This window comes from Amphiprion ocellaris, chromosome 7, assembly GCF_022539595.1.
Source record: "Amphiprion ocellaris isolate individual 3 ecotype Okinawa chromosome 7, ASM2253959v1, whole genome shotgun sequence".
Classification (NCBI taxonomy): Eukaryota; Metazoa; Chordata; class Actinopteri; family Pomacentridae; genus Amphiprion; species Amphiprion ocellaris.
The window spans coordinates 14033925-14054961 of record NC_072772.1 but is presented as its reverse complement, the minus strand read 5'-3'; the positions used below and the strand labels follow the sequence as shown (position 1 = coordinate 14054961).

Sequence of the window (21037 nt, the reverse complement as noted above, 5' to 3'; positions counted from 1 at the left end):
CCTAGATGTAGAACAGAGAGTGTGATTTTTCCTTCTGTGATGTGTCACAACATCTGTGCAGGGACTGTTTTGATGCACTGACATAAGTTTTTAGGGGTTAAATCAATGTCCTCAGAGGGACTTTAAGAGAACAACAGGACAACAGAAGCAACAGGCCAATCGATCAAACAATGTTCAAGCTCTTGCTAATAAGCCATCATGTTCAGTATTTGGGTATCATTGGGTATCAACTGGTACAGCTGAATAGAACGCAATCATCACTTATGTCATTAGTTAAACCTGTGCTTTTTCTTCTATGAGATTAAAATAGATATTTTTGTGGTGTTTGCACTGTTAAGTTTCTATCATTCAATAATTTAATGGGCACTATGCTCCACATATGCAGCATGTAACACTATTGTGCATACATTCTGCATATTCCACCTAAATATGGCCTGTAGAGATACATTCCTATATTCTGCTTCAGCACAACGCATTTGTACAGCTTGCTACACAACTGTAATGTACAATATTGTGCAAAAATTTAGAGCACTTTAGATGTTTATGTATGATGGATGTTCATATCCATCCACACTTGCAGCCACAGTCATAAGGAGCCAAGTTCAGCAAAAAGAGCAACCCTTGGAATCTATGAAGTCTTTTCTTATCTCACTTTGCAGAGACAATTGTGAGCTGCTGCTGCCTGCAGCTGAGTTATTGGATGATGAGACAACAGGTAGTAGACAGACGGGTAAAGGCAGATCAACAAGACAGTCTAGTCTATGTATGCTGTGTGTAGCTGTAGTGTGTAATATTCTGTAGAAAGGAGGGTGATGTTCCACATGGTGGCAGATGTATGGCAATGTGTTCCGCATATAGATAACTCACACACTTAATTTGGAGCTAGTCAAATTCTCACAAACTTTCACATTATTTGATTGATTTTATTAGTTCTAGGATATTAAACACAGAGATTTTTTTGGGGGGTAAAGATTTTTCAAAACATCCAAACCAGATCCAAACCAGATGATTTGTCAGCTACTGGCAGGAAGTCAAAACTACTAATCTCTGTTAGTAGTGCTCTTAGTATTGTTATTCACTTTTGAATGACTTTCTATTCTATCTTTGTATTTATATTATACTTGATAGACATTACATTACTTTGAAGTGTCTGCATGCATGTACACAATCTAACTGCATCTCACAGTCCCAAGTTTTCCTAATATGTTGGTGGAAAATACTGTTTATTTTGTATTACACTTAAAAAAACATAAATCGTCACTACGCACAATTTTCGTATCTTTCTATATTTTCAGCAGAAGTTAATCAGGGTATTATTTGATGGAAAACCATGGGTGTGTGAGCTGTCGTGGTGACAAAACCACTGAAGCTTCCGATGATATATTGAGAAATCGCACAGCATTTAAGTTCTCTTCCATGTAACTGTTATTCAAGCCCCATGAGTCAGCACATGTTAAATGCCACATCCTCCACCTCCAACACTGCTTAGTAGCAGCCTCTCCCTTTCCCCTTCTTTTCAGTCATTTCCTTTTCCCCCATGTGGACATGAGTGTGGACTGCAGGCAGATGCAGACTATTGGATAATCACCTGCACGAGCACACCTGCAGCAGGAAGTGGTCCACTTGCATCTTAACTACGTCTACCATATAAGCAGAACTCAGACCACTACTCGATGCTGGACCGTTGAACTACTCCAGTTAGTTTGACCCAGGTCATTGTTCTGCTCATGCTTTGTGTGTTTATCCTGGATGTTAACCCGTTGTCTCTTGTGCCTCAGTTCTCGACCAACTCCGCCTGCTCTCTCTGGATTCTGTCTGAACCTTCAGTCCGTCATCCACAGTCAACCTGGTATTTTCCAGATTCCATCCCTGGATCATCACCACCTGGCCCCTGCACCTGCGCTAGACGCCATTCCATCACACTTTCACTCCTGCCCTTTCTGCCTAAAAAACTAGTACAAACCAAGTCTCTGATTTCCTCTCCAACAACGACTTACATGACCCAAATCAGCCTGGTTGTAGCTTGTATTGCTTCTGTCACACGGTGTGTAGTCTAGTCTTTATCACTTTCCTAGCTTGGTGTTACCAAATCATTATTTCCTGTCTCACTTAAATAATATTTGTTACTGTAACCATGATGTGAACACTGTGTCAGTTATCTGCTGACGATCACATGATTGCGATCCTACTACAAAATCACACAGTTTTTCTTGTAATGAAGGTGGATGAAAAAAAATCGTGCTGGAGAGCAGTGTCCCCTGACTACACAAAAACTTGACCCAGTGGAGCCATGGATGCATTATCAGAGACAAACGCAACACAAGCTTTTTATTCTGATTATTGCAATGTCTCTCACTCTAGGCACTTTGGCCTTCACAGCCAAGTTAGACATTGAAGACAGCTACCCCTGTCACTCTGGAGTCCTCAAGTTTCGCAGTGTGCTGGTGAATGAAGGAGATGGCTACAATCCTGAAACGGGCATCTTCACCTGCCCTGTGGACGGCCTCTATTACTTCACTGTGCATGCGTCTGTATATGGCCGTGGACAGTGTGCCATATACAAGAATGGGGAGACAGTGGCTTCTCTGTATCACACCTCTTTGCCTGACAAATGTAGCCAAGTGGCCAGTACCAGCAGCGTGGTCAAACTGTCGAAAGATAATGATGTGTGGGTGAACATTTGGGGTCCTGGTAGAAATGATATTTTTGCAACTGAAGATAACGACACTGTGTTTACTGGATTTCGTTTGGGTTGATGACATTTGGTGTCATTAATCCAAGCCAGCACCACATGATTGCTGTTTTTATGTTAGGTACTTGCATGTTTTACTGGTTTCTATCAGTGCGCTTTTGTTGGGGTTTTATGGTGTTTTCAAGATGGATGTGAAAATTTTGCAGGTTGTTTTCTGACAGAATAAAGCAAAAATTATTAAAACCTTGTCATTTTGCATCAATAAATGTAAAAATTTGCCTAAATGTAATTTAAATCTGCTGCATGCCAAATATAACAGACCTCTATGTCACAGTTTGTTTTATCCTCCGGCCGCTGTGGGGCGCTGTGGCACAAATCTTCACTTCCGTTGTAGTTCACGCAGCCGCAGTAGGTCTGTTTTCAAACGGACAGAGGCTTTAGCACCGGTAGAAAGTAACAGAGAGCAACGTTTATTGTATTTATCAGGTTTGTCTTCAACAAATAACTTCTTCCAATGGATTTGGACGGCGGAAACTACGAACCAGGATTTGTTGGGATACGGTTCTGTCAAGAATGGTGAGTCTTTGGCCGTATATAGGTTAGATAATTTAACCTAGCTTACTAGCAGCGTGTTAAAGTTGCACACGTTAACGTAACTGTCTTATTAACGACGTCCGCTTTAAAGAAATTAAAATCCATATAACAGGTTGTCTTTGTTTTCCAGCAATAACATGTTATACCCTAAAGAAGACAAGGAGAACCGCATCCTGCTGTATGCGGTAAGTATCTGGTTGTAAGTTAGCCTCAGTTTGTGTCCACAATGCGTCAGTGAGCATATATTTACAGTCAGGTCCATAAATATTTGGACATTGACACAATTTTCAGCCTTTTGGCTCTGTACATCACCACAGTAGATTTGAAATGAAAGAGTCAAGATGTGCTTTGAGTGCAGACTTTCACCTTTAATTTGAGGGTATTTACATCAAAATCAGGTGAACGGTGTAGGAAGTACAACACATTTTATTTTACCTTTTTAATTTATGAACCTGACTGCATGTCACAACAGGGAACTGAGGGGTGTAGTATCAAGCCAGGTTAGTCTGTTCATAAGGTGGGTTGGAAGTCCAGCTCTGTTAACTGATTAAGCCCTTAAAAAAAATCATCTTTGCATATTAAAGTTACATTTTCTACATATTTTTTTCATGAAAGTAATCCCTTTCTGACTTAAAATGGTTAAACACAACTCTACACCGTTGCTTCCTGTAGAGAGTAAAGATCTAAGAAATCTCCTCTCTGCTCGCTGTAGCTCGAGCACACCAGCTTACCTACAATTCTGCTCATACACTGTCAAAGTAATCTTTGAATAATACAGCCAAACCTTTTCAAATCGGAAACCATTTCTAAAGAATGATATGGATACAGAAAGCCAAACTTGCTTTGGTTTACCAACATATAAAACCTCAGAGTCCTGAATCCACGTTTTTGAGACAGACTTTCTGAGGCAGTTTGAAAAAAAGAAATGCTCAGTCATGGTGTTGGCTGCTTAGATTGCTTGTGATGTTAAAAAAAACACCATATTAAGGTAAAATGATAATTTAAAATACTTGAACTGTCTTTAAGAATCGCAGACATGCTTTCAGGTTTCCAAGTAGGAGGTCTTTAACCTTGCCAGATAATCATAGCAGTTTATGCTGCACATGCATCCTGCTCAGGAGGAGGTAGAGTGTCCAATTAAATCGGCTGTAACAAGCACCATCTGCTACCGCTCTTATTGCAGCTAACAAAACATAAATTCGATAAGTCATTTTGTATTTATAAAAGAGGTTATTCAATAATTTAAGGCAATTTTAGTTTGATATGGCCCAAGCTGTAGTGGTTTCCACCATTCTGCCATTATGGAACATTGCCTTTTTGCATGTCTTGTTTAAATATATAAAATTTTAAGCTTAAAAGCTCCAATGCGCAGCTTTTATCTTTGAAATATGCGTCAAACATCGACAGTGCACTGAGTAGTAAAATGTGTATTAATATACACACAATTTTCTACCAACATTCCGCTGTAGCCTTATTTGAAATAACAGTGTTTTTTGCCAAAATACATTTTTCTTAATAGCTCATCATTATAACAGCCTATTTGTCTTGACTGAAGTAAACGAAGAATAATTTAATCCTCTGAATGATAAAAATGATCATAAATATATTTCCAAAGTTGCAAGATTGAACACAGTGTAAAAAGAGTAATTTAACCCATGTATCGATTTTAGTCAGTTAGAAGAATAAATTTGTAGCTTCCATGGATTGCAAGGAGTCTGACTGATTGTAAACAAGCATTTCAAAATGCACTCCAGACTTTCTGATTGGTACATTGCTGTAACATATGTCCATGAACAAAGTAAGCCTCATATGATACTCAGTTTTTGCCTAATCTTTTAGCCTTGATAAAAGAGATAGTGTTATCATTTCCATTGTATGCCTGTAATAATTTTGCTGAATACTCTAAATTTATCTTTAACTTTTTTCCAATCTACAGTGCAGGAACTGTGACTACCAACAAGAGGCAGACAACAGCTGTATCTATGTCAACAAAATCACCCATGAGGTTGAGTAAGTAACCATAGAGCCACCTTAACTGTCACGATGCTTGTCTGCTGACATTGCCTAATAAGTTCCTCTGATGTTTTTGAGAGATGCTGAGCTTGGGTATGCCTCTTCTGGTGTAGTGGTATATGGCAGTTTTACAGTGGTTTGCTGCTGCTCTCGGATCATAAGCTGCTTTATTTTATTGACACACCACTTTCCACGTGCAGTAGCTGCTTGATACTGGTTGGCCACTCTTGGCTGGTGATAAACCTGTCACATTAGTACTACCTAGTAGTGAAATGTACATATCTTATAGATGACGATATACATTAGATTTATTTTATGATTTACTAGAAATGCTTTCACTTAGCCTGCAACCATTCTCATTTCATTTTTTTACTGACATACAGCTCTTGATCCGGCACCATACTGTTTATCAATGCCATTACACACTGATATGTGCCATTTTTCTATTAGAGTTTATAGGAGCACTCTAGCTCAAACATAAGCCCCTGCTGCATTGACAAGCATATATACACTGTCTTTACAATCAGATGTTCCAACAACAGTGTATCTATTGTAAGTGTAAAATGACCAGAATAGTTTGATGCTAATTTATTCTAGCTCATTTTTATGCATCACATTTTCAATAACGGTAGAAATATAAACATAAAGAGTAGCCACTCGATATCAAACAGCTTCTGCCAGTGGAAATTCCTGTGTGTTATTAAATTTCAAGCAGTATACTACTGCATCATGGACATACACTACTGCCCCAGCAGTAGCATACCACTGGTTACTTTTTGATCTCAGCAGTGTTGTTGTTTTGATGGCACAGTCATCCCCACTTTGACATTTAACATGCGACCAGCTTGCAATTCGACCACTACAACACTTTTGATAGCAACCAAATGATCATTGACACAGACTCTTTTGGTACATTGGCACAATCAGACTGCATAAAGTTACTACAATTTGTGGAAAGCATTTGCAATATTCCACTATTTGTGTTGCCCACAGTCCTAGAATATTACAGTAAAGATGTATGTAATATCAGTCATTTGAGGCCTAAAATTGAGGACCGTTTTACTTCCATTTCTCTCCAGTGAACTGACACAAATCATCGCCGATGTATCTCAGGATCCAACACTGCCAAGAACAGAGGACCACCCCTGTCCCAAGTAAGATTCACCACATCCTGATGACCTCACTCATTCTCTATGGACACCCCTGGTTGTTGTCTGTGTTTAAAAACTCTTTTTGTGTGTGTATTTTTGTGCTGCATTTGTTGAGTGACTGTGATTGTAACAGGTATTTTCTAACTGTGCTTGCACCGTGTCTCTTCTCAGATGTGGTCACAAGGAGGCAGTGTTCTTCCAGTCTCACAGCATGAAAGCTGAGGTAATGATTGTTGTTAATGAAATACTGCATACACTGCCTTCAGTCTTAAAATTATTTTCCACTGAATATTTTTAGCAGCTATTCACAAGCTTCTGTGGTCAGCAGAAAGCCATAACGGAACACTAACAGCAGTGTGAAATATTGTGCATGATTGTGAAATAAAACCATTTTTCAGCCAAGAAACAAACCTAAAAAGCACAGCTGAAAACTGTCCCTTCAAACACAGCATTCAAAATCAGTGAAGAAATATCCTGTTGTCTAAAGTAGAGCTGAGATAGTTGATTTCATAGGCAAAAAATTATCTGAGACTCTTTGATAGTTAATTCATTGTTTTTGTCATTTTTAAGCCAAAAATCTTTCACATGTCCTGAGGTTGCAGCTTGTTTAATCATGTGTAATCATGTGTAATATTAATCCAACCACGTTGGAGTTTTGGACTGTTAGTCATCAACTGACTAATTAAGAAATGACTCATGACTGCAAATACATTTTAGTTGCATCTCTAGTACAGACAGTGTTCAGACTGAAGAATTAATCAGTTAAAGAAAGCTAAAAATCCATAATACCATGTCATATGTTGTGTTCTGTTCTACACAGGATGCTATGCGACTGTACTACGTGTGCACGGCTCCCCACTGTGGACACCGGTGGACAGAGTAAAAGCTGGTGATGATAAAGCAGAGGTCTAGCATTTGCATCTACAGTGTTGCTGTTCACAAAAAGTATTGCTAGCTGCAGCTCAACTAGAGAGAATCCTATACAAACACACTGAGAACTGTAAGTAGAGTGAATGCAAAAGGCTGCTGTTGGTTTTGTTAAACAGCAGCGCTGCTGACCCATTTATCATCTTGCTATGGTGGCTCATATCTGTCATTATGTGAATATATGGTAATAGTTTTTTTTAGAAATTGTCATTTTCAAATGTGTATTGTTAGATTAAAAGAATCAGGTTTTTCTAACATCTCTTGAGTCTTTACTAAAATGTTTTATTCAACAGATAATTTCTAAAACTATTCCCATGACCTGACATATCCCTGATGTCTGCCAAAAGGCAAAGAAAGAAGGTAGCCTGGCTATCTTCCCCTCAGCTATATCTGTCACCTGTAAATGATTTAGCAATGCTCCAGAATGATGTGGAATTTACACAGAGAAAAAGTGAATAAGAGAAACACCTGACTGGAATATCCACATTGCTTGGATATACTTTTAGAAGGGTGTCTGTCACAGCAATGGCCAATGACAAGGCAATTTTGTCTGACAGTGAAAGCAGAGAGCTACTGGAAGTTGTACCTATAAAAGAAAAAATGTTTTTTATCATAAAGGTAACACTTGGACTAAATAATGTAGAAATATAACATCAGAATACAGTCTTAATATGAAGAGAAATGGTTGTGTAAGAGTGACATTACCTGTGTCTGTAAGGAACAACAAAAGTGTCAAATCCAAGAGAGTTATATGCACTTATATAAACTATACTTTTCCTGAATATATTTGTATTTTGCCGAATAACTGTTATTTCACTAAATCTACGCAGGGCTTTATGTTGAAAACTCTTATTTTCCTTACTACCATGGATATTTTAGTGAAGAAACAGAAAACCTCATAATATGAAGAAGTCCTTCTCCCTCAAAGTCACTGCAAACTACTACAAATTTATCTTTGTACATATTTAATCCATGAAAATATTCCCTGCTTAAAATGCTAAATTGTTGCTTGCTCTAGAATGCATAGATCTATGAAATCCCTTGTTTCCCATGTTTCCGTTCAACCCTCCCAACTCGCTGCAGCTTAAGCACTCCTGTTTACTCTGTGACTCTGCACAAACACTGTAAAACTACTCTGTGCTCCACAATGGCAAGTTACAATATCGTAGTCACACCTGAAGTCAGAATCTGTGTTTTTGAGGCTGTCTTTGGACTACATAGGCAGACATGAACCTTCTCTAGTTTCACAAAAACATGTGACCCTAGTAACCAAGCAAAGGCGATAAGCAGAACACACCCTCTGGACACAATCTTCTTTCTTCTTTGTGCAACTTTTTTCCGCATTTATAGCAGAACTCCCCAAAACCAGCCAACAGACTTTGATGTGTAAAATCAGTGAATCACTGTATTGTGAAACTGATGATGACTCAGTCAGATGATTCATTCGGCTGCAAATGTCCTCAACTTGAATAGACAAGAATATATAAATAATTCAAGAATAATCAAATAAATATATCATTTAAGTTAATAATAAAGAAATGATTGTATCTTTCGTGGCTAAACCTCTATACCTAGATTATCATCACATCTCTCTGAAATGCAATTTTGCACAGTTGTTCTTGCATGAAATTTGTCAGTGTGTCAAGCTGACAGCTTTCGTGGGTAAAAAAAAAACTTGCGTGAGTTTGTCGATGATGCAGATACACCAAAGGTTGTGCAAAATGTGTATAAGTCAAATATATACAGAAAAATCTATCTTTGTTATGTTTAAAGCACACTACAGTCCTTCTGGAATGTGACTTATTGTGAAATGAGTTGTGTTTGCACTTTGGTATAGTTTCTACACTTAGGTTTCCAGCATTTTACTTCCTAGCTGTGGCCACAGTGATGCTGTGCTCTTCCAGTCTCACACTATGAAGGCTGAGGTCGTGATATAGGTCATGTAACTTTATATATTTTATCTGAGATCCTCTCACTGTTCTGCTTCCTGTCTTTTCACTCATTGTTGAACATCGGCAGCACTGTGTAGCTTTCTACTTTTACCACAGCAGTTGTAGTTCTGCAAACTCCCTTTGAGGCCCAAGCACAAAATACAGGCACAAAATAACAGCTATCATCTCTACACAACAGATAATATCAGATCTCTTTCTGTGCACAGCTCCTCACTGCAGACACAGATGGACAGATGGTCCGCTGATAATGATGAAAAGGGTTAACATTTGTATTTACAGTTTTGCCGTTAGAAGAATATATGCTGCAGCTCAGATGGGGTTCTTTTTAATTCTGCTATTCCAATCAGAAAACCAAATTAAACTTTTAGATGTGCTGAAACAAGCAGACGTTATTCACTTGACCCCTTCAGTTTTCAGACCGTTTATTCATGTGAAGGTGATACCGCTTGTTGCCTAGTTTCCTCCTACTGGAAAAACATCCACTTGATATCACAAAACGGGTACTACCATTTCCTCTTTAAAATCCCACGACTTTAACATCATTTTTGAAGTAGTCATGCCTGATCTGTGTGAAAGAAACTGCCACTGCTTTCCTGTATGCAATTTTCAGGCAATATTTATATCCACTTCCTCCTTTTTCAGACATGTATATTCCAAACTGTGGGTTGGGCAATTGTAGACAGTTACATAGCGAGCAAGTAGAGTTGGAAATTGCTTGTGTGCTGATTAAGGTGACATGCCATCACATGCAAACAACAAAGAACGAGGAAGGTGTACTTCCCATGACCACACCTCCTGAAGCGGACTCATTGATAAAGGACCTGCACAGTCTGCTGCAGGCCAGTCGTCACAAGCCAGCGACCTATGTGAGTGTGGAGTTATGGACCAGAAAGGTATGAAAACAAACAGCTTTACACATATTAATCATCACCGTTTTCTCTTTCAAATGTGACTCAAGCCAGCTTATAATACTGAATCTTCTTTACAGTGAACGTTGTTTCAAGGCAGCAGTGGGGAGCGGCTGATCCTAAAAAAAAGGAGACTTTAAAAAGTCCGGCCGGGAAAGTTGTCATTCACCACACTGCCCTGCCGAGCTGCACAGGCCTGGCAGAGTGTAAGACCCGCATCGCCAGCATTCAGAGAGGGCATATGAAAGAAAGAGGCTTTGATGATATTGGATATAAGTAAGTACCTCTGTAACTGCATGATTGCTAACAAATGCCATTTTGGAGTTTGCTGTTTTAAGTGTGCAAAGTTGACATTCCTTCTGTTGTGTTTCTGCCGCTTATCAAAGCTATATTATACTCAGCCAAACGTGGCGTCTGTGTGTTTTAGTTTTCTGGTTGGAGGAGACGGCACTGTGTATGAAGGCCGTGGCTGGGGCGTGGTAGGGGCACATGCCAAAGGCCACAACAGTGACTCACTGGGGATCGCCTTCATGGGCAATTTCAATAGTAAGCATCTTTTTTTGTGTGTTGTGGCAACAATGGGAGCACATTGGCAGGAGTATCAAAACAGGATGGAAGGCTGCAGTTGTGAAGTCAGTGATATACACTGCCCTTCAAAAGGTTGGGGTCACCCAGGTGATTTTATGTTTTATATTAAAGCTCCCACTTTTATTCATGTGTTAACATAATTGCACAAAGGTTTTCTGATCATCAGTTAGCCTTTGAGCACGATTAGCTAACACAGTGTAGCATTAGAACACAGGAGTGGTGGTTGCTGGAAATGGGACTCTGTACCACTATTTGGATATTTCATTACCCTTTGATGCACAACATGGGTCAAAAGTGACCCAAATCCAATGGAAAAAGGGAACCCACACTGCCCATCAAAGGGTTAAGAATCAAACATTTCCAGCTAGAATAGTCATTTACCACATTAACAATGTCTAGACTGTATTTCTGATTAATGTTATTACTAGAAAATAAACTGATTTTCTTTCAAAAATAAGGACATAAGTGACCCCAAACTTTTGAACGGTAGTGTACATATTGGAGATACATCATACTGCATACAATGATAATGCTATCTCTTGATTTCAGATGAGGCTCCAAGCAAAGAGGCAATACAGTCTGTCAAAGGGCTGCTGCAGTCTGGAGTTTCCCAGAGCTTCATAGCACCAAAGTTTGGCCTGTTTGGGCACAGAGATCTAGGAAAGACAGAATGTCCAGGAGAAAAGCTTTACGCTGCAATACAACAACTGAAGTGAACGTGACGCTCACAGCAGATTTCTCAGAATGTTTTCAAGGGGAAATTCTTTCCCAGCCTTCAATTGCACACAAATCTTCACCAGCACCTTCTTAGTCGTAGATACGGAATAAATAGGGTGATGGGATATAGAAGCTTTACAGATGAAACACTAACTGTCTGATGTCTTTTTTTTTATAAATATGTATTTTTAGCGTGGATTTCTTCTTAATTAAAGGAAGTTTTGTGCTCACAGCCTGTCAGAAGTTTCTCTTACAGCAGAGGGAGCCACCAGATGGGATGAGGCTGATAGATTCAGCAGTCTATCAGTGCAAAATCCAAAGTTTACACACTGACACTGTAACACTGAAATCCATAGGTTATGTTAAAGTATTTCTTATTATTTGAGTGCTTTCCTTTAATTGAGTTACAAGAGTGCATTACATTTTACTGAACAAAACTTGCTTTGTGGTGTAAATAAACACTCCCATGAATTTAACCTGTTTAAATGTGATATTCCTGGTCTTTTGGAAATAAATAGCACTTATCAATAACGTGATTATTTGATTCAGTTTTTTGTTGTTTTTCACTTGTGCAAAGAATCCTTTTTTTTGCTAGCCCTCTGCTGCAGAAGCCACAGGAAAAACTTTAACTTCATAAGCCAATTTTAAGTAGCTATTTCCAATTTTAATATTATATAAATGTGCTTAAGACTGATGTAAATTGGAATAGTTTTGAACTTAAATAATATTTGCACTTTTGATGCACAAACCTGCCATCTCACTGTTGCTCAAGTTTCAAGCACAACAGGATTAATTCTAATATCAATTAAATACATGCCGTCTTTTCAAGAGCTGTGTTCTCGTGTAAATGTCTTCAGGGTGCCAGTGCAAAACCACTGCAAGCAAAGCAAGACATGGAATCGAATATTGAACCGAGAAAAAGATCCAAAGGGATTACAGATGTTGAGACAACAGTGCGTTCTTTCTGCTGTGCCAGAAACATTCCCAACAAGTGCCCACTTGTGCAGCACAAGGATTATGGAGAGAGGCCCCTATCAAAATGACTAAGAGAAGGTATAAAGGTATAACAGATTACATTTGTAGTTCCGGTTGACATGTCTGAAATCTTGTGTGTGAACAGGGAAACTAATAAGTGTTGATTTGATTAATAACAACTAAGGAAAATTAACAAGAAGTTACTGCACTGCTAATGGATGTGTCTACATTTTCTTCAGTTAAACATGCACAAAACTGAGGTAGTTATCTTTGGACCAAAAGAGGAGTGATTAAATGTCAGCAAACGGCTTCCTTTACTACAATGAAAAAACAGATCAGGCCAGAAATCTGGGTGTAGTCACGGACTCAGACCTGACCTTTCAAAAACACTTTAAGACCATTACAAAGTCAGCTTACTGTCACCTGAAGAATATTTCCAGGATTAAAGAACTTATGTCTCAGCAGGACCTTGAAAAAGTGGTCCATTCTTTTATCTTCAGTTAATTAGATTACAGTAACTATGTCTACAGGTCTGACTAAAAAGTCCATAAAACAACTGCAGCTAAACCAGAACGCTGCTGCTAGATCCTCACCAAGACTATAAAAAAGTTGATCACATCACTCCAGTTTTGAGGTCTTTGCGCTCACTTCTGGTCTCTCAGAGGATAGACTTCAAAATGCTTTTGTTAGCTTACAAAGCCCTGAATGGTTTAGGGCCCACTGACCTCCTTTCACCATCCAGATCGCTGAGGTCCTCTGGTATAGGTCTACTCTGTCCCCAGAGTCAGAACCAAAAATGGAGACGCAACTTTCAGTTTTTATGCTCCACATATCTGGAATAAACTTCCAGAAAACCGCAGGTCTGCTGAAACTCTCAGCTCCTTTAAATCAATGCTGAAGACCTTTTTATTTACTATTGCCTTTGACTGACTTAATACCAGCACTACACTGTTACTCATACTGCACTATAACTTTTAAAGTGATGTTATTTAATCTCTCTTTTATCTGAGTTTGAATTTCTTTCTTTCAGTATCATAAAATTTCATGTTGACTTTATTGCTTAAATTATTACGATTTTAATGCATGCTTTTAATTTCTACTTTTAAATAATCTTTGAAATTGATTTATTTGCAATTGTAAAGCGCTTTGAATTGCCTTGTGCCTGAACTGTGCTATATAAATAAGCTTGCCTTGCCTGATGCAAAATAATCTACAGTTGAATTGTGGCTGGTAAAGCAGGACCTCTTGTCTGTGCACCTCTAACAGCTATGGTAGGTTGACTTCTTTCTGGTGTGTGCAGCTAGAAATGGAACCAGTCTATATTTTTACAATAAAAAAGAAGCCGAAAATCAAGATTTTTTTTAACTATCCGTTTGTCGATTTCAGTATTAGAACAGATATCACCACAATAACGTTCACTTTCCTTTGTTCTTGTCAGGTGTTTATCTGTGTAACAGTATAGTCAAAAAAGCTAAACATGGAAATAGACATTCAAACCTTCGAGTAGAGTTAATGGAAGAAAGTGACTTGATTCTTATGTCAGCAAACATAACACAAATGCAAAATAACCATGTTTGGTGACCTTTGAAACAATGCTGTCACACACAAATACACAAGATCCTGACTTTACACTCCCCTAGGCCATGTTTCACTTTCCTCTGGCTGGACTCTTTATGTGGAAAAGCTTGGCAGGACTGCAGGAGCGCCCACATCACTCAGTAACACCACATGAATGTGCAATTTGTACAGTACTGGCATTAAGTGTGCCTTGCAAAATTGAAGGTTTTCTTTATTTCTGTTTACTGTATCTGTAGAAAGACATTGAGGCAATATACAGCTTTTTTATGTGATGAAAAGTTGCCTTTTTCTGCTTTTCTCAATCTCATTTATTATGATCCATTCTGTCTATTTTCTTCTAAAAGCTGAAGAAGTAATTTTAGAAGTGTATAACCATTGTTTTTGCTGTTATATTGGATAATTGTAAAACACATTTGTTCAAAGGCGCATATAAAGTCAGAAAAGGCTATTTGACTGCTGTTTCAGGACGATGATGTCTGATGTCAGTAATTTTTTAAAGCCGAGATAGTAAGTTTATTGCTAGTTTTGATAAAATACACATTTGCTCAAGACTGATGTCAGCTGGAATAGTTTTGGACTTAATGATGTTTCCAAATCACTTTTACGCATGACGCACGAACATACACAGCAGGCCTGTTGTCTCTCTGGTCAGTAACGCACCATAAATGCGCAATATTGGAACTTGTATAAAAGCTTTAAACAGCCTAACTGGTTTTAAGTATTGTGGTTTTTGCTTTCATTCGCGCTTTACTTTGTGTTTGTTTGAGCCCTTTACAGACAAGATCATTCAGGCTTGATCGGCGTTTTGCCAAATTGATGTCGAATAAGGTGCGCAGAGGGGATCAGAGGGAAAATGGAGAGAAAGATGAGGCCAACCCAGAGGGCAAGGCGCGTGTGAGAGGGTTGAGTTTCATGAGTCACGGAAGTGTTATAATTGCACCCAAGAGTTCAGCTATCAGTCACTCAGATTGACAGCACATTCATTTTATCCCGGGTTATTTCCGAATAATTATTAAGTTTACTGCGGATGTATTTTTTTTTCTTCTAATAATTGAACTAGAAGTGTCAATAAAACACTTACATTAGGTTACTGTGCTTTGATTTGATCCAAAAAGCTATTAAACAGGCTGCATTTGTTGGAGTAAATTAATAATTCTTTCCAAAATAGTTTCTATCAGCAACAAAGTACTGGAACATGCGCATAATTACGCCCCAGATATTTCACTCTTGGATCCAGTGACTAATGCTCTGACCTGCGTTTCGTAGGTAACGAATCCTGAGCTGCTGTGATCATGCGCATTTGTTGTCACGCTGTCTGGCCAGTGCGTCTTTGGCTCCTCACCACTTTGAATCAGCGCATCTTTGCTCTCTGTGGGTTCAGTGACGCGCTCTCCAGCGATCTCCGGGCAGCTTTGAGAATTGTAGGAGTGACTTTTGGAGATGGAGATGGAGGATTTGAAAACTTCGAACCGATTCTTCCACAAGTCTTCATTCAGCATCAGCAGCCTGCTGTGGAGACGAGAGGGGGTGATGGGTGAACAGGAATCTGCGTCTCCGTCCCAGAAACTGCGCTCTGCTCTCCCCGAGAAACCCAGTCAAGAGGAAAACTTTGACAAAGAGAAGAACTGCGAAAACTCAAGACAGTGCGCCAAAGTAGACGCTAAACCGATGAGTGCAAATGGAAAACGAGAAGGAAATAAAGGGGATTCAGAGAAAACAGGAGGAGCAGAAGAAAGCGTTAAAGCCGAGAAACCTCCTTTTAGTTACAACGCGCTCATCATGATGGCGATCCGCCAGAGCCCAGAACGACGGCTCACACTCAACGGCATCTATGAGTTTATCATGGGCAACTTCCCGTACTACCGACAGAACAGACAAGGCTGGCAAAACTCCATCAGGCACAATCTGAGTCTGAACAAGTGTTTCGTTAAAGTGCCGCGCCACTACGATGACCCGGGTAAAGGCAACTACTGGATGCTGGACCCCTGCAGTGAGGATGTCTTCATAGGCGGCACATCGGGGAAACTCCGGCGCAGGGCAGCAGCTGGATCCAGGAACAAACTCGGTCTCAAGAGGGGAGGAGGTCGCCTGATGCCCTCCGGCACGGCGACCAGTGTTACTTTGGCTGCAGCGAGTTCATTTTACTGGCCGGTGCCGCCGTTCCTACCTCTCCAAACCCCGGTGCGCACCCACCTCGGCGCAGGGACTTATCTGAACGGTCACCCTCGCTTCTCCAATCACTCGTTGGTTTCACAGCGGGCCCGGCTGAGCGCGAGTGCCGCAGAGGCCGACCGGTTCGTGCAGACGCACCAGGAGATGTCTTACATTGGAGTGAGTTGCGCGCAATCCCGTCGCCATCAGATTGGCGCTGCCTGCACCGCCTTCTCCACATCCATCCCTGCGTGCACGCTGCCGCTGTCGGACCCATGCTCTTTTAACATGATCTCCGGACAAGCCAGCTACTTTTACTCCCACCAGATACCATGTGCCGCCACGTTTAGTCCGTGCCAAGAGGAGTGCGCCACCTCCAAGACGTCTCCGGGACAGTTTTTATCCAAGAACGCTCACTCAGACCTCGGGGGATGCTGTAGTGACTTTCCAAATTACTGCCCTCAAGTCAGTTCAAGCCCTCCTTCGTCTTGGAATATAGGGAAATAGAGTCATAATACCAACATTGCTGTAGAATTTAGATGGAAAATAAAAGGCCAAAGCATCCTGCTCACCCACAAAATGGACTTTCTTTAATATCCTGATGAAAAATGCAACACTGGTCAACGATTTTTTTGCGTTACAGTGGAAGATATCTAAACTAAAATGGACAGTGTTACCAGGTTTGTATAATTTCATCAAAGACCTGATGTCCAGTTTGTGTTAAATCAATCAAAAAAAAGTAACTGACGGATAAACTAAACGTGCCTCACACACTAAGAAAAGGTTTACCTACTACACATTTCCAAAACTGTGCAAAAAACGACACATTTTAAAATCACAGTCAGTGTAACCAGGGTTTTAAAAATTGTATTATTGGCCTCATGGACCATATCTGAGCTGAAACTATATTCTTCTTTTCAAAACAATGTTCACGTTACATTTTCTCATTATTTTCGAAATATGCACTTATTAGTATCGAAAAGTGAAGTGATGTTTGCGCGCATGTCACCATTTTAAGCCTAATGCCAGGGACTGAAATTATAATGCAAAATGCCACAAAAAAGAAAGAAACTTTAAAAATAAAAATAAAATAAAAATTAAATTATGACTCTGCCTGAAGTGATTCATTTTAGCCAGCATGTGAACGAACACCTTTAAACGCTAACTGTTGTTTTTAGAGCTATTTACGTTGGGGGAAAACTGGCCTAATTTAAAAACTAAAAACTGAAATTATTTTTCGCCCGAAGATTGTTTTAAATTATGAGTTTACAGTGTGAGCAAAAAAAATATACGATGTTAAATGACACTTAAACTGCTCATTTGCTGCACTTATTGTCTTCGATTTCGTTAATGTTGCAACTAAAAGAATATCACATTCCCTTTTTAATTACCTTACATGTAATTAAACGATAAATAATGCATTTTTAATTGTGTTTTTTTTCCTTTCACCTCATTAAAACCTACTGTTGTTGATTGTTCTTATTTGGCTGTGTTATTAAATGTTCCACTCTGGAGAGTTGAGCCCGCACAGGAAGGACTGAAGCTAGACTGGATTTGATGTTTAATGTAAATTTTTTACATTTTTCAAAGTAGAAGTGGGAAGTTGAGGCCTTTTGATGGGCGTGCTGTGATTCATTCTTTGTCTTCTTTTTTTGTAAGATCAACAGTTCAAATGCGCACCAGAAGGTTTCTTGAGGAAACATCAGTGCGCAAACTGTGAAGTAACCCCAACAGGTAGACCTGACATTTCCAGCCCGGCTCGTCTTATTGATCTGTCTTTGGTTTCACTCTGCGCTGTCTTCACTGCCTGTTAAACTTTCCCTCACCTCTCCCTCTCCCCGCCTGCTTCCCCCTCTGGGATACAAATTAATAAAAATAGACGCATGGGTACTGCAGATTAGAGCAGCTCTCTGCCTCCTTAAAACAAAAGCCTCCTTTATATCAAAAGGACCCCAGCACGTCACCTCTCCAAACCCAGTCCCATCCACAGTCGCCTGTGGTTAAGGCAGACTGGGCTGGATCAGGTAACTTCACTGTTGGCAAACTCCAGGTCTAGATAGATGCGAAGATAATAATATTTTCATTACTGGCATGAGCAATTGCGGTCGCAGCATGGAGAGCAGAGGGACAGAGCTGTGAACCAACATGTTTATGGTGCAAAGTAGAGTTTTATGTCCCGAGGCAGGTGTAAGAAGATACTGTTTGCTGTTAGTGTAATAAACCTTCACTTCGACAGCTCGACTAATAACCACAGCTATAAATCTCCCTTCTAACATATGTGTTTTACTTTACCTGCTGGGGCTGTTGATGATCATGTGCTGAGAGGTGCATAAATATAGAAAGATGGTTTTCTTAAAAATGTAATGTGTTCAGTTAAATAGCAGCAAAACTAACTAAAAGGATGGAAGGGTGTGGGTTATGATAAGGATAGTAAAGGAGGGTATTCATATTTTTTGCAATCATACTTGTATTTTAGTTAATTCGTCCCTTAACACTGTAAAACCCACTGTTGCAAAAATAGATCATTTTATTTTTTATTATTCTTTTCTATTATATATATTTTTTTCCCTATATTTGGGTCTTACAGGGTTAAAATTAAATGTCAGATTATCAAGTTACAGGAGAAAAGGTGACACGCTTGTCACGTTATTACTGCAGTGCACCATAAAGTTGGGTTTGAGGACACTAGGACTCCATAAGAGTTTTGTTTCCCCCCCAAAAATATGATTTTAATGCCAATATGTCAGTTTAGACAATACGAATGGATCTGGATCCTAAAGGTGATTCAGCATCATACTTGCAAGCACCTTTTGCATTTTGCACTATATCAGTAAAATGTGTCAAAGTGCACCTGGAATAAAATCCAGCATCAAACATTCACCAACTTGTTCCTGCATCTACAAAGAGTATTTTTTTCTCAATGCCTGCAGTCTACAAAGAAAGCAGTTCACTGTACGGGCCTTAATGATATGAGAAAAGGCCACTTTAAAACCAACTTTACACATTACAGTAGTTTTAGAGTAACACACAGCCTACTTTTTCTTGCCTATCCAATTTAATGGTTGCTGAGTTAATCTCTGCTCCTGCTAAGTGTTTCCAGATTACTGCAGTCCCATCACATGTACTGCTGAGCTCATTTTACTCCACAGTTTAAGATGCAGGTCTTTTGACCAGAGTAGGTGTGTGCTTCATAAAGATATACTGCTCTGGAAATCAATCCCACACGCTCGCCTCTCTCAACAGCACACAGGCTGCCATTATCTGCAGCAAGTGGTTTCAACAGGTAGATCTGCCACCCTTTGAAATAAGGTGGGTGGGTAGTACACCCATAGGCGTCTGTCTGTCTCTTGCCAGAAAGCCAATCTCTCAGTGTCTCCTGCTGCAGTGTAGATAATGTAGCATACATCCCTGACTTTCTCTCTCTCACTCACACACACACACACACACACACAGACATCCCCTCGTTCTTGTTGTGTTGAAAAGCAACACAAAGACTTAACTGTTTGGGTCTGTGGTATCAGTTTGGCTGCTGCTGCCTTATGTTTTTCCTGTGACAATTTCTCAAGCAGAAAGAGTTCATTTACAGTTAATTTTTAAGCTATTATGAATGAATTGTGTTTAGTTTCATCCTGACCAACCTCCAATTACTACCCTATGATAGTGGAATAAGTATTTACATTCTTTCAAGTAAAAAAAAAATGGCAAAAAAGAAAATTGCTGTTATAGGCCATAAGTTGGCTACAATTGTTATATTCAAATCTGAGCTAAAATATTAGCCGTGGTTGTAGATTTGGAGGGGAAATACAGGAAATACATCCATCCATCCATACACCGCTTCATCCTCATTAGGGTCATGGAGGGGCCAGAGTCTATCCCGGCTGACTTAGGGTGAAGGCAGGGGACACCCTGGACAGGTCACCAGTCTATCACAGAGCTACACACTGAGACAAACAATTACACTCACATTCACGCTGACAGACAGTTTAGAATTACCAATTAATCTCAGCATGTATTTGGACTCTGGGAGGAAGCCGGAGTACCCAGAGAAAACCCACACAGGGACAACATACAAACTCGACACAGAAAGATCCCAGGCAGGACGTGAACCAGGGATCCTCTAGCTGTGAGGCAACAGGAAATACGTGCCCTTCAATATTTAGAACATCTGTGTTTGTCCACCTTAGTAAAACATTAAAGAAGCATTGGAAAACTACTGTGATGTTACTCAACGATTCCACAGTACCACCAATGGAGGCAAGTGTGTTAGATCTGATAGATGTCTCAAGCAGTTATTTCCAAAATGTGCTGTATTCTTGTTTTCATTCCGTTTCAGAGCACGGATAGGCTAAGTGTGATATGTTCTAAAAGTGCAGAAAGTCTTGTACATGAGCAGCAAATCTGATGAAGCACATACTGTATAAGCTGTTCAAGTCCAGGGGTTATAAATTAATTAAAATGAATTACTTCCCCAGACAAAAGACACATAAGAGGACAAAAGCGTCCTCATCATCAATGATTATAATTAATGAGAAATGTTGATTGACGGGAAAATAAATATTTGAAAGCAGAAGAACCTCATTGCATTATGTTCCATTATATTTCAAACTGTCCTCTGGTGCCTGAATTTTCTATTATCCTTTAGATAAAGTTAAGTCACTGTCATTTATGTATCATATTTAGCAGTAGAAAAATTACTGAAATGTAAGACTGGCATTGCAAATTAACTCTTTAGTTAAGAGATTAGTTAAGAGATTTTACAGTGTCATTTATGATGTGAATTTATTTCAGCAT

The 21037-nt window shown here is 39.5% G+C and overlaps 3 protein-coding genes across 3 annotated transcripts; all 3 read left to right on the top strand.

Annotated features, from left to right (window-relative positions):
• Positions 1 to 3100: 3100 nt before the first annotated feature.
• Positions 3101 to 7634, top strand: polr2i (RNA polymerase II subunit I). Its single transcript, XM_023272250.3, has 6 exons — positions 3101 to 3268; positions 3417 to 3471; positions 5223 to 5296; positions 6379 to 6453; positions 6622 to 6673; positions 7271 to 7634. The coding sequence occupies exons 1-6, from the start codon at positions 3207 to 3209 to the stop codon at positions 7331 to 7333; spliced, it is 381 nt and encodes a 126-aa protein (XP_023128018.1). The 5' UTR covers positions 3101 to 3206; the 3' UTR covers positions 7334 to 7634.
• Positions 7635 to 7789: 155 nt separating this feature from the next.
• Positions 7790 to 12078, top strand: pglyrp5 (peptidoglycan recognition protein 5). Its single transcript, XM_023272372.3, has 4 exons — positions 7790 to 10222; positions 10318 to 10513; positions 10665 to 10783; positions 11375 to 12078. Exons 1-4 carry the CDS (start codon positions 10210 to 10212, stop codon positions 11539 to 11541), a joined length of 495 nt encoding a protein of 164 aa, XP_023128140.1. The 5' UTR covers positions 7790 to 10209; the 3' UTR covers positions 11542 to 12078.
• Positions 12079 to 15294: 3216 nt separating this feature from the next.
• Positions 15295 to 17724, top strand: foxg1c (forkhead box G1c). The gene has a single exon (XM_023271155.3). It carries the CDS (start codon positions 15536 to 15538, stop codon positions 16751 to 16753), a length of 1218 nt encoding a protein of 405 aa, XP_023126923.3. The 5' UTR covers positions 15295 to 15535; the 3' UTR covers positions 16754 to 17724.
• The last annotated feature ends 3313 nt before the right edge of the window (positions 17725 to 21037 follow it).

Excerpts from the sequence above, each read along its gene's own strand:
- polr2i (XM_023272250.3), top strand. The coding sequence starts at position 3,207 with ATGGATTTGGACGGCGGAAACTACGAACCAGGATTTGTTGGGATACGG. Across the intron at positions 3,472-5,222 it reads ACCGCATCCTGCTGTATGCG|TGCAGGAACTGTGACTACCA; the intron begins GTAAGTATCTGG and ends TCCAATCTACAG. Across the intron at positions 6,674-7,270 it reads CTCACAGCATGAAAGCTGAG|GATGCTATGCGACTGTACTA; the intron begins GTAATGATTGTT and ends TGTTCTACACAG.
- foxg1c (XM_023271155.3), top strand. The coding sequence starts at position 15,536 with ATGGAGATGGAGGATTTGAAAACTTCGAACCGATTCTTCCACAAGTCT.
- pglyrp5 (XM_023272372.3), top strand. Across the intron at positions 10,514-10,664 it reads TTTGATGATATTGGATATAA|TTTTCTGGTTGGAGGAGACG; the intron begins GTAAGTACCTCT and ends TGTGTGTTTTAG. Across the intron at positions 10,784-11,374 it reads CTTCATGGGCAATTTCAATA|ATGAGGCTCCAAGCAAAGAG; the intron begins GTAAGCATCTTT and ends TCTTGATTTCAG.